General features: G+C 45.1%; 1 protein-coding gene across 1 annotated transcript in view; it reads right to left on the bottom strand.

Annotated features, from left to right (window-relative positions):
• Positions 1 to 10,736: 10,736 nt before the first annotated feature.
• LOC144135082 (uncharacterized) overlaps positions 10,737 to 16,522 on the bottom strand; it is a 79,740-nt gene continuing 73,954 nt past the window's right edge. Inside the window, exon 4 of the mRNA XM_077667842.1 lies at positions 10,737 to 10,925. Coding sequence (XP_077523968.1) covers positions 10,859 to 10,925 — 67 coding nt within the window. The 3' untranslated portion in view covers positions 10,737 to 10,858. The remainder of the gene's footprint in view (positions 10,926 to 16,522) is intronic.

Below are 16,522 nucleotides of genomic sequence, written 5' to 3'. Positions count from 1 at the left end.
GTCGGCAAACTGGCTCCGGGTGCATTCTATGGTGCTCACTTTCCGCATAGGAAGCGTTGGTCTTTGTGTCTGCATACGCCATGCCGCCAGTGCGACAGCGATGAACGCTCCGACCACGAGCTCCCGAACGATAGACAGCGCCTTGGGACGCTAGTGAGTTTCCATAAACGGGCCCAATGGGCGTATTCTTAATCGCCAGACGTATGTTCCTTATATCTCGGTCTTTTACAGTTAGTCATATGACCTGCCTGCACTGACATATTACTGCGTGCTGACGGGTACAGTGCAGTGTTTTGCCGCAAACTTTCTGTATACCACTCAGTGACCTCAGAGAATTGCGTTCTGTGGCGCAGTGTAGAGTCAAGTAATCACGATTTAGCTGGGGATCTCTCTGCTGTGAAACCAGCAAACCATGCTAGATCAGTCGCCAATTGTCACTTGTTGTCAATAGGCGTTTTGTGCTCTAGCCTCCCAGAAACGTATAGAATAGCTGAAAGGTGTCTATAGGTGGGTCGGCGGCTTCGGTTTAGGAAGCCAGCGCAGAGAACCCTGACATTTAGTACAGGCAGCGCAATAGCAACAAGAGCGCAGAATTCTTTTGAGTACATGATCCCCAAAATTTGCTGAAAGGGGATTTCGATCTCCTGGATTTTGTTTTGTGCGTGCGCTGGATTACTTTACTAGAGAGTAAAATAATGGACATTGGGACGTTCATACGGGGGTGGTTTGTTGAATCAGCTAAATTGTGTGGTAGTTCGACTCGAAATATTGCGATAATTCTGAGGCACAGTGCGCTGGGCTTTAAATGGCAAGTCCCGGGGTTTCTTAACACAGCGCATAATAAGCAAACGCATGAGCGAATAGTAAGCAAACCGGGCAGTATGTTGCATGTTTTCACAGCTGCGCCCAACCCTCGTTAGTCTGTGATGAGGCAGCCAGCTTACGCTTATCCTGCGTGCGCGTAAACTATCAGGACACGCTAAATCTGTGGCTGTCATACAGCGCCATCCTCCTTCAGCGAAGCACATGATTAGGCAGTGATTACTCGCTGGTCGCTTTAAATACTGCATACGACGCCGTGTTGCTAAATCGAAAAGAACTGGAATGGGCCTATTTTAAGTGGGCATATATGCTTGTTCGTGACAGCGATGAGGATTTCTGCGCCGACAGCTGTGCATGGTACTTTCTCCAGCGTATAGGAAATGTTGAAGGGTGCACCTTTTGCTTCAGAACAGTTGACTCACGATCGCGAAAACCGGCAGTTGTAGGGATAACGCCGGGGAAGAGGTGAATAATGTGTTTTTTGTGTATTTTGGGAAGTATTTTTGTCTATGTGGTATGTCACATGACCGGCTACCCTTACCGCCTTCTTATGCCCATATCTCCCTCCGACTGCCTGGAACGCTTGGCTTACCTATAGGGCCAGTTTGATCAAAATCTGGCCCAGGAAGTTTTCAGCACAAAATGGCTGTCTTCTGAATAAAGCCAGTTCTCTGTTCCCAGGGTAAGAGGTCACCTGGTTCAGGTGGGATTTGGTGGGTTTAGAGGGATAAATCTGCCGCTATCATTCCTTCGTTCCTGAGGAGGCCGATATCCCTGTGTTCCTTGCGATTGCTTTGTTCCATGATCGTGCTTGACTGTGTGCCTGCCTACTTGCCGCTGTTTACCCCGCCCTTCAATGCGACAGTCAAAAGAGGCAGTGCCCAGTGCTGTCAAGATACCAGCCAACAGTCAAGGGCTTGGCCGTTCGTGAATTTGATTCCTTGCATCTTGTCTTTCGTTGCCGATTCCGAAGTTAACGATGTCTTTCCTCGACTACATGCCTTTCTTTTTTTCTTTTTTTCAGCGATGAGTGATACGTGCTGTATTGTGATGAGAGAGAGACAGCCATTTCGGTTGCTATTTACGAGGGCTGCTTGTTTGTTTTGTCAAGGTCGGTTGCCAGCTCCAGCAATTGACGCGCAAAACTATAAAACTCGCTATGCGACAATATTGCCTACATGTCGCATAATCATGCTCATAAATCGAACTTGCTTGCTCAGAATGCTATCAAATTTGACCCGCGTGCAGGATTCGTTCCTGCTATCCAGTGAAACTGCAAAATGTCGAGCAAATTTGCTAGCACCACACGGTCAGTGTCTTCCGCACAATAATGTGAATTAAATGAATATAGTTTACTACAGCGATGCGAACTCATTTGTAGGCAAGAAATGGTCTTTTTCTTGTTATGCTGTAGAATATATCTTAAAGTGGACGAATCGAGGAACCTACAAATCGGTCTTGTTGACCTTGGTGCAGACGGCATCGTACAAGAACATAAACAAAAGCAAAAAGGAGAAAATTGCTCAAAAAATGTATTCACCTCATGCTGTAAAGTTTATTAGACATACGAGGTAATTTTTAAGCTGCGAGAAGCGTAAATTTAGATATAGACCTTTTGAGAAAAGATCTCAGTCACATTTTCCTTCTTGTACGAGAGAAGACATTCCATCTGTAGGTTCATTTGGTGCGTCACATGTTCCCCGGTATTCTGGCGGAACAGAGGCACGTCACATCGAAGTGCGGCATATGGTTATATTACCAACATCGCAGTTACCACTTAAATTAAAGTAAAATTTCGCACTCCATACTCATAGCCGAGTGCTCCATGGAAGTACGCCTGGTCAGGCATGGATACTGAACGAGTTGAAGGTTCTGTTCGAATTGTTGATAGTGTTGATAAAGAGGAGGAGGGAAAGGCAGGGATGTTAACCAGAAAGGGGTTCCGGTTGGCTACCCTGCACTGGGGAAGAGGAATTAGGGGACTAAAAGGAGAAAGAGAGAAAGGGAAAAAGGCATAACACACACGCACGCACAACGCTGTCACAATTTGTCACTCAGTCCGGTCGCTCTCAAGTAGGCAAAGAGTGCCTTGTATGCCTTGAGGGCATTCGACTGCAGTGGCCACGAACCGAGGATCTTTTGCTCTGTTAAAGGGCGAGGATCAAGGCGGTCAGGGGCACAAAACAGTGTATGTCTTGCACTCACAAATGCAGGGCACTCACAGAGAAGATGAGCGATGGCCTCCTCACAACCACAGAAAACAAAATACAAAAATAGAGCAGCGATTTCTTCTTCCCGCCCGGCTCTTCTTCCTCCGTAATGTGCTTCGTTCTTGGCGCCGTTCTGTGAGAAGTGGGCACGTACGCACACAAGTATTCTTATCATCATCAGCCGGACTAGACTAAAAAATCGCTCCTATTGATGCCAAAGGTGCTGGTAAATTGTTGCCGGGGGCTTTCCGCCTTCTTTAAATTGTATGTGCTGTAAAAATATTGGCTCTCCGCAGAAAGTAATACGGGAAGTTGTCGTACAAATAATGCAGGTTACTTGAAAGGAATATGGAGAAAGGCCATAAAAATAATGCACAGTTCATAAAACATAAAACGGAGCAATCATATTTTAAATTTGAACTCTTCAGTAATTTCTATAATGACAGTACTTTATTCACGAATGGTTGCCCCGTAATTATAAAACAAGTAGTTCATTTTGTGTTTACGACATTTCCAGTAATTCAAAACTAGTTTTATTCCAGCCATTCCATGTAAACACTTCACGAGCTGAACTATTCCGAATTCCTGTGTACGGAATGGGATGCGCATGCATTCATAAAAAGCTGTGTTGTGTGTTGAAAAAATAAAAACGCTGTACATGGTGAGCATAAAGTATATATTTGTTACAGCAGTCATGATGAAATGCGCAGAAAAAGAACAACATTTGTTCAGTCTTGCACCGCTCTTTTGACTCTTGTGCTGTTGTTGCATTCAACTGAAGAATGCAGGGGTGAGAGCCCCTCATAGGACGCCCTTCATCGAATGGCGTCCTCTGGTTTTCAAAATGTCGTGGCTAATCCTCTAAATGGTATGAGCCATGACGCCTTGAAAATTGGCCTACGCTATTGGCTGGAGAGATTCCTATGAGGGGAATTGGCTGCTGTGTTCTCGAGTTGCATCTGACTTTTGAACGCCACATGAGTTCATTCTGTTCCCTGCAAAACAAAAACATGCACAGTCAATTCTGCAATGAGCAGTGCAGTGCAAGTTGCTTTCACAAAGCAACTCTGCTGTTTTCCTTGGTATATCATGACTGACAGACAATATAGCTGAGTTTTCAGATAAAATATGCGCAAGTGAATGCAACAGCTGGTTACCCAAAGAAAAATACTGCTCTAAGTTTTCAGAAGAGGAGTAGTATGCAACATGGTTCTGCAGACTACTAGTTGAAGCTAACTCCGCAAATGCTAAAGAGAAGAAATACCTAATATTATTTCATTATACATTAAGGGTATAGAACATGCCTCATCTACAATGGGCTGAACAATGGGATGGGATGAAAATGCATATGTAAACTCCTCTACAAAAGAAGTGCACAGAAAGCCCAAAACACAACATTGTGGGTGGCCCTTTACATTTATTTATTTATTTATTTATTTATTTATTTATTTATTTATTTATTTATTTATTTATTTATTTATTTATTTATTTATTTATTTATTTATTTATTTATTTATTTATTTATTTATACATGTACCTACATTCTCCCGCAGGGGCATTACAGTAGGGTGGTGTACCACAGTATTCTTCATACATTAGCGCCGAGGAAACAAATATATAAACAACTAAAACAATAATAAAGGATAATGCAAGCACTCCGATAGGACATAGCAAGAGCATGGAACAAAATATTAGCGGAAATGAACAATGTGAATTGAATGGAAATACACTGTAATGTCGCCGCGCTCACTAAAAATTTGCTCTGTTTAAAACGTGGTAAAGTGAACGAATGTTTCCCCCACTTTGTCGACATAAGACCCCGACATACATGCAGACAGAAAGTCGACATACAGACCGCGAAAATCATTGTTAAACCAGAGCAGCCTTTAGCGCAACAGAAAATTCTTAATCGGATGTAGCCCCAGTTATGTCGTGGGGAAGATTATTCCATGCACTGATTGTGCATGGAAAAAAATAATGTGCGAAAACTGAGGTAAGCGCTGATATTTCCTTAATCTTACGCGGGCGATCTCGACGCTGGGAAATGTACGTAGGTGGTAGAAGATAAGCATCTTTGTTCAGTACGGTGCGACAATGAAATATGTCTCGTAAAAACACGAGTCGAAAAAATTCCAGGTTTGATGATACAAGAGGCCATTCTACGCTACTTTTGATGTCACTGATACTGATAAGACGCGAATAGTTGTGGGATACAAAACGGCCGGCTCAGTTCTGAAGTTTTTTCCAATCTGCTGCTAAGAACTTGCGTATACGGGTCCCATATGACACAAGCTTATTCTACGATTGGGCGGACATTTGTTACGTAGAGCAGTTTTTTCACATCATGTGGAGCATATTTAAAGTTTCATTTGATAAAATTTAAAGCGCGAGCAGCCTTCAACGTTAAGTGTCTACATGGCGGTTTCATGTCAAGTCGAAGCTAATTGTTTCTCCTAAGTATTTTCCCCGCTTACTTCAGAGATCATTTCAGTGTTTAAATACTAATGTGCATTGATCGGTTTATGCTTTCATGTAAAACGAACATGCTTGCATTTAGACACATTTAGATTCATAAGCCAGGCGCGACACCAGGATGAAATACAGTTGAGGTCATTTTAAAGTTCTATCCAGCCCGAATCATGTTTTATCCCTCGGTACAAGACGCAATCATCAGCGTACAATATAATTTTGGAGGTTATACCGTAGCCAATGCCATTTACGTAGATCAGAAACAGTAGTGGGCCGAGAACTCTCCCATGGGACACACCTGGAAGCATGGAAACGTCTGTCGATTGGGATCCATTAATCAAGATCCTTTGACTGCGTCCTGTCAAATAGTTTTGTATTCAGCAAAGTATATTGAGCGGCAAGCAGAGAAAAGATAACTTGAGCAAAAGCCTGATAAATATTGTAAAGATATGATCTCTTTTTAAGTGCCATATAAAACCTATTATCAGATATGTGCAGATACATAACTTTCCCCAGAGGAGTAACTTATGCTGCATACAAAGTGAATGTGTCTAATGGTCAAGACATCTGTTAATTCCATGCATTACCGACATTTAAGCACAAGTTGAAAGCATCACTGAGGAGCAAACGTCGACTTACATCTTGAAGCCGTAGTTTGTTTACAAGGTTCATAATTTCTGACGGCACAGATGTCCTGGAACATTTAACATCTTTCCGCCTGCTTCCATTCAGCGGGTTTTTGTCAAAGTGCTTGTAGGCAAAGGAAAAGAAGCCATGCTTTACATTAGTGTCCTTTGCATCAACCATTTTTTAATGTTATTTTCTCACTAGATTAATCCTTTAATACGTGTTCACCGCTCAAAAATGTAAACACAGATATAGGTCTCAAAAGTATCATTATGCACATCGCCCGCAGGAAAGCGTGTGTGTGTGCAGACCATGTGTATATAATTTGCAAGACACCTTTTTGTTTGCACCCTCCTCTGCAGTGTCTGCTTAGGGCCATTAAATCACTTAAATAAACAAGCAGCACATTTGAAGAATCATCAATGTTTATAGTGGTGATATCGAAACCAAATATTCAGAAATGTCTACATCGAACACACCAATTATCCCCTTAAAAATCTTCTGTAAAAGTACAGGGAAGTCGCAATGTATACCGAATTCCTATTTCCTAACGGTGCTCTTCAGTCACTTTCCGTGCGCACAGACGGGTCGGTTGTGCGGTTTTGGGAAGCTTTTGATAGTGCTAGCACTGTGAAACCGCATGCAGAGGTTAACGTGGCATGTGCTTGAGGGTGGCCTTAGGTGTCGTGCAGTCACTTCTCATGCCACATCACTGTTATGCTGTAAAGTCAAGCTAACTAAAGCCTAGAGTCTAGAGGCGGCCCTCACTTGCTTCGCTGCTGAAGGCGTTGCGGCAGGGAGCCAACTGTGTCTTCATTTTAATGAATGGTTATGCAATTTACGGTGCAATGGCAACAGAATTGGACCTTTTAAAATAAACAGTCCCTAAGCACCGCACGCTACAGTTTTGATACTAAGCAAGTTAGGCCGACCAATGCCTAGCGAGTGGTGCACTGCCAGCACGCTGGTGGGGGGCACATTACTGCAAGAAGGACATCATTGGCTTGAGTGAAAGGTACTCTTGCATCTAGGTCATAGGCAAGCTTATTATTAATACTGTCATCACCGTAGGCAAGGACGAAGTGCTGTGCATGTAAGACGACGAGGACGAAATGTGTGGTCTGGCATTGGGCTTCTCGCCAGTTTGTTGCTCGGATCTTTGGCGGGCTCACCTTGTGCATGCCTTCAATCTTTTTTTGTAAATATATTTTCCTCATTACGTTACATAATATCAAATTATTCTGCATTCTCTTTCGAGTTCAATATATCCCGGTTAGACTGCAATACAGCTTTGTTCCCATGCCAGGAAGTTGAGACGTCAGTATTCAGTCTTAGTTATGTCCCCATAATTGAGCTCAAGTATATCCCACAGAGCTGACAGTTATATCAGCATCAGACACAACTAGCCTTCCCAGTCATTTTTCATCTCCTTAAGGCGCAGCATGTGGACACAAGTGAGCAAATTAATTTCCTGTTGGTAGCTGTTCTTTGGAAGAGCTGTGCAGTAAATTGTGTATGCAAAGAAAAGTATGAGGCAGATGTAGCAGTGGACAAATGAAGTAAAGTAACTATTGTGTTCATGAGAAGCTTCAGATGTCAAAGATGTATGCTGTCAAAGGCTGCTGTGACCTGCTCTTTTCTATATCAGCAATAAAGTACGAAAAGCAGTGGCCGAATTTTACACTGAGGACCTATGTGAAAAAATTAACCCAAATAAAGCTGTTCGGGCTGTTTCTAAGAACACTTGGCAATTTTTTTAGCAGTATGACAATGGTGTAAAACAGATGGTCATACAGCAGCCTGTGATGCAGTGATGCTGCAAAGAGCCAAGAATATGCACGTGCACTCAAATTGCTTGCAAAGTGCTTGCCATTTCCATCCTCTTTTTCCGCTCTGCTATGTCACACAACACTGTACGGCTGTTGCTCAGTGCTGTAGTGGTACTGTTAAAGAACTGGCCGTGTGTACATCAGGTTCAGCTTGCCAAAGCAGTGCAATGCATACGTGGAGGCACACAGAAAAACTATGCATTGGGAACTGCAACCTACACCAGGAAAGGAGTAGAAAAAACAAAATAAGCTAGTCAGTGGTCGGTGCATAAAATACATTTTCAGTGCAGAAGAATATCCTAGAAATAAAATGCTTCTTATTAAAATGGCTGCAAGATCTGCGAACATTATACTGTCAGAAATACTAGGAAAAGAAGTTGTCCCCAAAGTCTTTAAACATGGGCCACTCACCTTTGTACTAATTCGAGGGTTATGGCAGCACCCTCTGGGTACTCCAGATTCATCATGTAGTGTAATATGAAGGCAGTACATGTTGCTTTAGGGAAGTCCCTTGCTGCTGTGAAAATGATTTGTTTCTCACAACAAAGCACTGTTCGCTGTATATATTTCCTGTAAAATGAAGAGCCGCACTTAAAATACTTGAAAATTTTGAATCCATGCAGTGTTTATTCCTTTTTTGCTGACTTCTGAACAATCATTTATTTTTAAATAAATCTCAAAGAAGCCAATTCCTAGCAATGACGAACAGAAGAAAATATGATTAGACTATTGGTTGGGAACGAAAGTCGTTACGGTGGTATATTAATTCGATAGTAATTGGTTAAACACAGGATAAGGCCCATGCTAGAACTTTACCTACGAGATGGAATGTAGTCCTCAATTACAACTATGAGGCATGCAACCTGGGCAGGTGTTACCTTCGGTGCAAGAACAACATCAGTTATTTGCAATAAGGTAAGCACAAGGTGCCAAACTGGATCGTCTATGTCCGCCACTTTGGTGCCAATGTAGAGAGGCAGCAGCTTAAGCAGAGTGCAGTTTTGCACTGCATTTCCAGAAAGCTTAAAGCCCTGGCTGAACACTTTTGCAGGCTTATTGCGCAAGCCAAGGTTGGTATAGTTCATTGTTGATATCCTGTTATTCAGGTAATCATACGTGAACCAGGATTTCTTGTTCACAAAACAATGAATATACAATGCCACATCATGCTTAACCACCCCCTCAAAGAGATCATGTGCAATGCATGACAGCAGTCTAAAATTACACACATGAAAAAAACTTAAGGGCATCGAATGAAGGCTGTTCAACAATACCACCGTTACTTTTAGTTGAGAAACTTTCTGCAATGCGCTCGACGCATTCATCATAATGCTGAGGCGTTCACTTCTCCCCAGTCGCAAGAGGTTCCTGCTCAAATTAGAGCGAGTAGCAAGGCAGAACCGGCAAAAGTAAGCGCTTGTGATAAAATTCCGTGCAAAGCCACCAATGCCATGACTGCCAAAGTTGTCTCCCATTATAATGTCTAGCCGCACATCAAGATGGGCTCCACTGATCAACACTTCTCAAGAGCGACCATGTCCTCTATCAATGGCTGCAACACCTTTGCCAACCCAAATTCTTTTATATCCTACTGGCGGCAAAGCAAAACCATTTGCGTGGCTTCCACACAAGACCTACAGTACAAAGGCACATTTCCAAGTGTCAGGTACACATCCAGCAGCTTAAAATCTCCCTTCGCACAACCTAGAGGGTGTGCAATTTCAAATTCTTCTTGATATAACAAAATTCGTTTCAATTTACCTTCCCCGTTTTAGAAAGGGTCACATGAAATGTAATCTTCCAACCATTCTTCAGAAGTCGTATTCTTCTCACTGCTTACTTGAGACATCGAAAATCTCATGAGGCTTTCAGCTGGCACATAGTGATATATAGACTCATTATTCTGTCAATTGAGCCTTAGAGACACTTCCATGGGTTCTATAAAGTTGAAGTTTTTTTTTATAGAAGTTGCGGCGGCAGTATGATGACCTCAGAGTTGTAGAAATCCCACTATGAAGCGCGCCTTTTGCCAAAAACTGATCCAATTTTCACAAGTACGTCTTCTGGAACGTCAACCAGGCCCTCCAGTGAACTCTGATTGCCCAAGCTATGCAATGTATCAATCTCCTTATCTATGGTTTGTACTTTTCTGGCTGGCAAATGATGTTTCGTTTCCAGTTTAAGCAGAAACCGGACAAGGTGGGTAGTGAAGAGGTTGCTACTTGAGGGGTTGCTAGCACTGGCCCCCACGCTACATACACTATTTGTATCAGTGGCTGATGACTGTCAACTGTGGTCAGCTTCTGCCATGCTCTCTGGCTCCAATTCCAGATGAGCAGCAGAGGGCTAAGTGCTTTCTAAAACGCCTCTGCCTTTTCGGTGGTACCTTGATACAAGTGTTCTGAATGAACCAGCTGTTCTCAACACACCCAGTAAAGGGGCACACAACTGCTTCAGCTCAGTTGCTCAAGTGGCTGGCCACATGACACAGAAATTGAGAGGCCGCTATCAGAGTCAAGGCGTGGTTTCTTATGATGCCTCGAGAGATAGCTCCTAAAGCTTCCATAATTACTAAACGCAGCACCACATGAACCGACCGGGCAAGGTGCACCAGCCACTACGCTACTGTGAAACTTGAAATGGTCGAAATAGAGTGACAATGACTGAAAACTGACTACAAACATTACAAGAGGGCATATTTGATTAGTAATGCGCACTAAACACATCTACACAGAAAGAATATGCATCATGAAGCATTATGGTCACACTCACCCGTAGCAGTTTGAGTTCCACTGGGATTGCTGATGTGTTCCACAAGAGCCAGAATCACCGCAAGAAATGTCCTGGACGGCTTCGTACAGAAGCACTGATTGAAGCTTCTGGTAGCAACTGCTCATCCAATCAGCCCCTCAGAATGAAACTCGTGATCACAGTCGAAGCTGCAGTCCCCAGGGGTTCTAAACACGGGCTTGGGAATCAAAGAAAAAAAGCAGATTAGGGCGAGTAGTCATTTCCTATATATAGTGTAGTGCACACAGCACATTAACTTCCACAGCAAAAAAAAATATTGCTTGCTTTGAAAAAGCAATTGCAGGGGGACAGGCTGAAAGTGCCTAAGGAAGCTCATGTCACTCTGCTGCCATCCTGAGGCTAGAGCGCGTACCTCTCCCTCCGAAGGAACCATTCGCTTGTCATCAGTGGGAGCTGTTACTACAAAGCTACCTTCCATACATTCCTGTTTTTTAAACAAACACATGCTTGTAAATTATGAGCGATCATGATGAATATGTACAGATGATGACGATGGTCGCACAGTGTGCTTACAACAGCGCTATTTGAACATAGGCTATACAACAAGAATTCGGACCATGCCTAATCGAGTGCAAGAAATTGAAAAGCATCTGTGGGCTCCGGGTTTTTTTTTTTTTCTGCTGTCTGTCGCATATCTTTCAGCATCAGCCATATGAAATAGGTAGCCACGGTCATCATTCCCGTGCTAATGACGACTTTAACGCACAAAGATATTCAACTCAGTTTTTCGATCAGCGTTATTCTCGCTAAAGTGTACATACTGTGGGAACCGGTTCACCGTTACATTGTTGCCGCTCATGAAGTGGTGGTATGTGGGATTCAACGTTCTGAAGCGACACACGGGCTATGAGTAGAAGTTGGAATTTTTCGTTAGAACTAAAAATCGTCAGTATTCTCATGCAGGGTATAGCTATGGTAGGGTGCAGTTGGTAACACTGGGCCACGGTCTGCAGTGCCCTGTATTATTCCGCCGGACATCTGCAACAGCGAACAAAATCAGCTTCTCAATGTCTGACTTTCCAAAAAAAGAGATACCATAATTCTAGAGCTTTAATTTTTTTCTTGAGGGATAGGCACGAAGGCGCGGACGTCCAAATTTTGACTACATATAACTCAGCTTCCACAAAACAAATTTAAAAAATTCTAGCTGGAGGATATTTGTGAAGCAGCATCTTTTAACATACCGCAATTTTAGTGAAAGTCCATTTCTGAGGCTCTCTATGTTGTCTCCAACTATAATTGGCTGTTGAGTAAGTTACACACTGCCAAATTTTATGAGTAAATAGGGAAGCGAGAGTCGTGATGCGACCGCGCTACCGTTACATAAGCACCTTAGGTGTGTGATTTGATGTATTGCTCCGCTTGCTTACATGCGTCTATGGACCAATATAGCCCCACCTCCTCGCCACCTGCTAGCTAAATAATGCTTTTTTTTTATTTTCACTATCTCAGAGCTCAGTCAGTTAAGGGATTGTTTTCTTCTGCATCTAGGACAGTGACACAAAACCGTGCATGGCCGTCACGAAAAACTACCATGTTCTGGCTGAGCAGCATTTCCATTGCTGCCATCATCACGCAGACCATACTCGATCAAACCAGTGCGACAACCCAATGACAATGTGTCAGACTAGCTCTTAGAAGTATACTTCCACTTCTTTTTTCGTCTCTCAGCTCTCATTTAAACTTTGCTACATTTTTAATGACGACAACAATTCCTCCTATATGCACCGCTCGAAGTACCACCATCGTCTCCTTAATTACTGGTGGAAAAACTGTTCAAGCTGACCAAAACGCCGAGACAGACTCTAAGTGACTTCTGAACACAATGGACTGCCGCATTAAATCAACAAATATAGTCAGTCTTCATTAATAGAAAAATAATATTCACCAAAGAAAAAATACATGCGTTCTGGAATAAACATCGAAAAAAGTCTGCCAAATTTTCATAACTAATAGCTGAAATGTCCAACAGATAGCTATGCAAGATACTTTAGTGAAACGCTCCGTGCGCTGACATTGCAGAGCACACCGGCGTAGTCGCATGTTGTGGGATATCTTAACTATGGACTGGTTCTTGAACAGTTGAGAGACATTTTTTAAGGGAAAACAAAAAAAAAACGGGACTGTATTACAGAACTGAGTGTTCGAAAGGTCAGGTCTTTACAGGGTGGTCTACAATCCTCTTCTGACCTGACTCGATGCATGTAAGCTGTCTTCGTCATCTTACTCTCCTCGTCGGCTCCAGCCTTCCCACCCCCCCCCCCCCCCCCACCCCCGAGTTCGACTAGCGCAGGAACCGTCTCGAATTCACCTTGGACGGGCCATACACGGCCGTGCGGTGTCTATGCGTAACCTCGCTTTTGTTCCGTCCATTCGCGTTCGTGCCCACCTCTGAAAGACGCCGCGATTTCTCGCCAGGCTGCAAACCCGTGACGAGAAGACAGCCGAGCTATGTGCCTATACTCTGGTGTTAGGCCTGTTTACATCTGACGCGAGATGGGCACCATTATTTTTATTTCTTTTTAACCTCCCACACTATATAATCTCACGGCGGCCATCGACTGTGCTGATCACCGCTGCCTGAACTGTCTCACGTGGATCGCGAAGACGCGACGACCAGCCGGCACGGCAACCGCGGCTTTATGTCTAAAGATCCGCGAAGGAGCGAAGTGCACACAAAGCGGCGGGTAAAACGAGACGCGCGCTGGGACGTTGTGCGTGGCTCGCTCTCATGGACGACCTTGTTATGGATTCGATGTGCATTTACTACATGAACAAATAGCAAGGTTGGCGCAACACATCGCGAAGCGAGCACGTTTATGGCTCTCAACGCGGGAGCCGTCGCTATGAAGGCGATGCAGCACCGCACACCACATCTGATAACGCTAGCAAACTGACCCTTACCTTGTCGCGAAGAACAGAATGCTCCAAAAGGAAGCAGGCTCACGTTGGGCTGCTCGTTGAGGAGGGAAGGTCGTCCCAGGTGAGTGCAAAGACTGCGCTGCTTTGAGGCGGGGAACGAAAAGACGTGCACACCAAACAACGCGCTCCATATTGGCGACGCCAAGTACAATATAGCCAAACTTTTCCTTCCTTCATGACTATAGCCAAGTTATAGCCAAGTCATGTCGCCAAATGCTAAAGTGCACTATTATAAATGGAAGGAAGATATGAGCGTCTCCTTCGATGTGTGGTGGTCGCAAATGCTTTTGCGCTCTTTTACTGTTCGCATCAACGTTGCTAGACTGTGGAAGGAGAAAATACGGACCGAATACGAACGAATAGTCTGTTTTCGCCAAACGGCAGAACCTACTTAAGGACGATTCCCCCAATAAGTTACCAAAATTTTTTTTACTAATATATATATATATATATATATATATATATATATATATACGCCCACTGCAGGGCGAAAACCTCGCCCATGTCTCTCCAGTTAACCCCGTCCTTTACCAGTTACGGCCAACCTATCCCCGCAGAGTATCTTAGGACCTTTAATGTTACATGCTGTGGTGAAAGTAATGCATGATACATAGTGATGATGCTCACAGTCGTCGCGGGACTAGCGCGACTCGACACCACAATACCTTCCACGTCGTAGTCTTGTCTCTCGCAATATTATTCCTGGACAGCGATGATGATGATGATGTCCTGAGGTTTTATGATCGTCACCTCATCAATCTTTCTCGTTTTTTGTTTTTTTCGTGATCGTCTTTCACTTCTTCAGGACCAACCCAGTAAATAGAGAGTAACATTTAAACTATATACCAGACATCTAAAGCGATAAGGTAGACCGACGGATGATAACAATTAAAAGAAAATTGGGGAAGAAATCAAAAGGCCCCGAGGGTTAACAGCGCAGATTGGGTTGCATATTCCCGCCCTCTCGGATTAATGCGAAGACAAGAAGGAAGAGATCGGATGCCTGTTAAACTCTCGCGCCTCACGCGGCATACGTGCCCAGGAACTGCGTTCGGCGGAGGACCTCTGGCGAACGCGTCGTGCCTGCTGCACATTGTTCCAGCCCTCAAGGCTTGCGTCTCCATCCCTGGACGACAGCAACGGAAGACATACCACGCTGCCCTCCGGCATATCGCGACGCGACGACGGTTCAACACACCCTTAATACGAACCCGAGGGCACCGCGGTGAGCTGCAGAGTGGACATCTTTCGAAGCCTGGTGCAGGTGCGGAGCCTGTCTGCTTGGAGCCTTGCGCAGAAGCCGTGGGTTCTGCCGACAGTTGGACCGATCCTGGGATACTGTAAGCCGCTGTTTGGTTCCTGCTGAAATGGTGCGGCACTACCCTTCCAGGATCGGGCTGCAGCATTCTCGACTGCCCGGGAGCCTCTCCGCCTCTCCCTGTGTACAGTCAGGTAAACAGCACGCGGGCCAGGTTGAATGTCATGCTGGGGTTGGCGTCGACATCGCACGCAACGTCCTCGTTGTCAGCAGCCAGCGCACAGTGGTACTGATCTTACACGACCAGCTCCGCTATAAACGCTACCACGTCGTGCTCCTGGCTATTCCCCTCCTTGCCACTCGGCTGTCTGCTCAGCGTGCATGTTATGCAGTTGCACCTCTCGCCCTCGACAAGTTCAAAAAAGCGGAGAAATCTGTGGTCCTCCTGGAAGATCCCGTCCAGGACGATGCTCGAGCCTGCCGCCTCTCGACCAACCCCGCGGCGGTGTTTATGGATGCCCGCCTTCCGGCAGACCTCCATGATGTGCAAGAACCAGTGTGCCGCGCCCAAGGCCTGCCCCATACCGCTGCTGGATCCCTTCTTCCTGAGACAGACCATCCCGATGATGCACCAGGGACGCTTTCACCATCCTGCGTCTCTGTCGTCGGAGAATACGAGGAAGAACTTGTGCACACTCTGCTGGGCCTCGTCCAGGCAACTAGACGAGCGCAGCGCCTTGTGGCCGGTCCTGCTGGTGGATACTCTGCAGCGCCTTCACCATCTGGCTTCCCCGTCAAAAAAGAAGCGGAAGAACTCGCGTCCCTTGTCGTGCAATATGAGCACGCCACGGTCGCGTAGTTGACATACTGCGGGACGACCGGGCCCAGCGCAGAGGATGTCGGCGAGCAGCAGAGCAACGGACGCCTGCGCTTGCCGCACCTTTGTTGTGGCTGCGCGGCGACCGCATTTAATGGGAAGGTGAACGTGTGCAGTCACCGAAGATACACTGCGCACATCAGGCGCCGCCGCCACCACGTGATGTTGTTATCGCAGCGCTGGATGCTGTACTGATTCCACTGTGATTGCTGTGAATCCACCAGATTGATTTTTGCTTGAGCGGCGAACAGATATCGACCTTTTCGCGGGGGGTGTAAAAAATTGTAACACAGGTGTAGTTTTCTTATGAAGACAGTGAAATTTACTCACTTTGTCGTCGGCAAACTGGTTCCGGGTGCGTTCTGTATGGTGCTAATTTTTCGTAGAGGAAGCGTTGGTCTTGGTGTCTGCTTACGCCACGCCGCCATTGCGACCGCGATGAACGCTTCGACCGCGAGCTGCCGAACGATAGACAGCGCCTCGGGGCGCTAGTGAGATTAAATAAACGGCCCCATGAGGCGTATTCATAATCGCCAGACGTAAGTTACTTATATCTCGGTCTTTTTAAGTCAGTCATATGACCTGAGTGCATTGACATTTAAGTGCGTGCTGACGGGTACAGTGCAATGTTTTGTCGGGAACTTTCTGTATACCACACAGTGGCCTCACAGAATATCGTTCTATGGCGCAGTGTGGT

Source organism: Amblyomma americanum, chromosome 1, assembly GCF_052857255.1.
Source record: "Amblyomma americanum isolate KBUSLIRL-KWMA chromosome 1, ASM5285725v1, whole genome shotgun sequence".
Taxonomy (NCBI): domain Eukaryota; kingdom Metazoa; phylum Arthropoda; class Arachnida; order Ixodida; family Ixodidae; genus Amblyomma; species Amblyomma americanum.
Note: the sequence above shows the minus strand (reverse complement) of the source record. Positions and strands in the feature narration are given on the sequence as shown.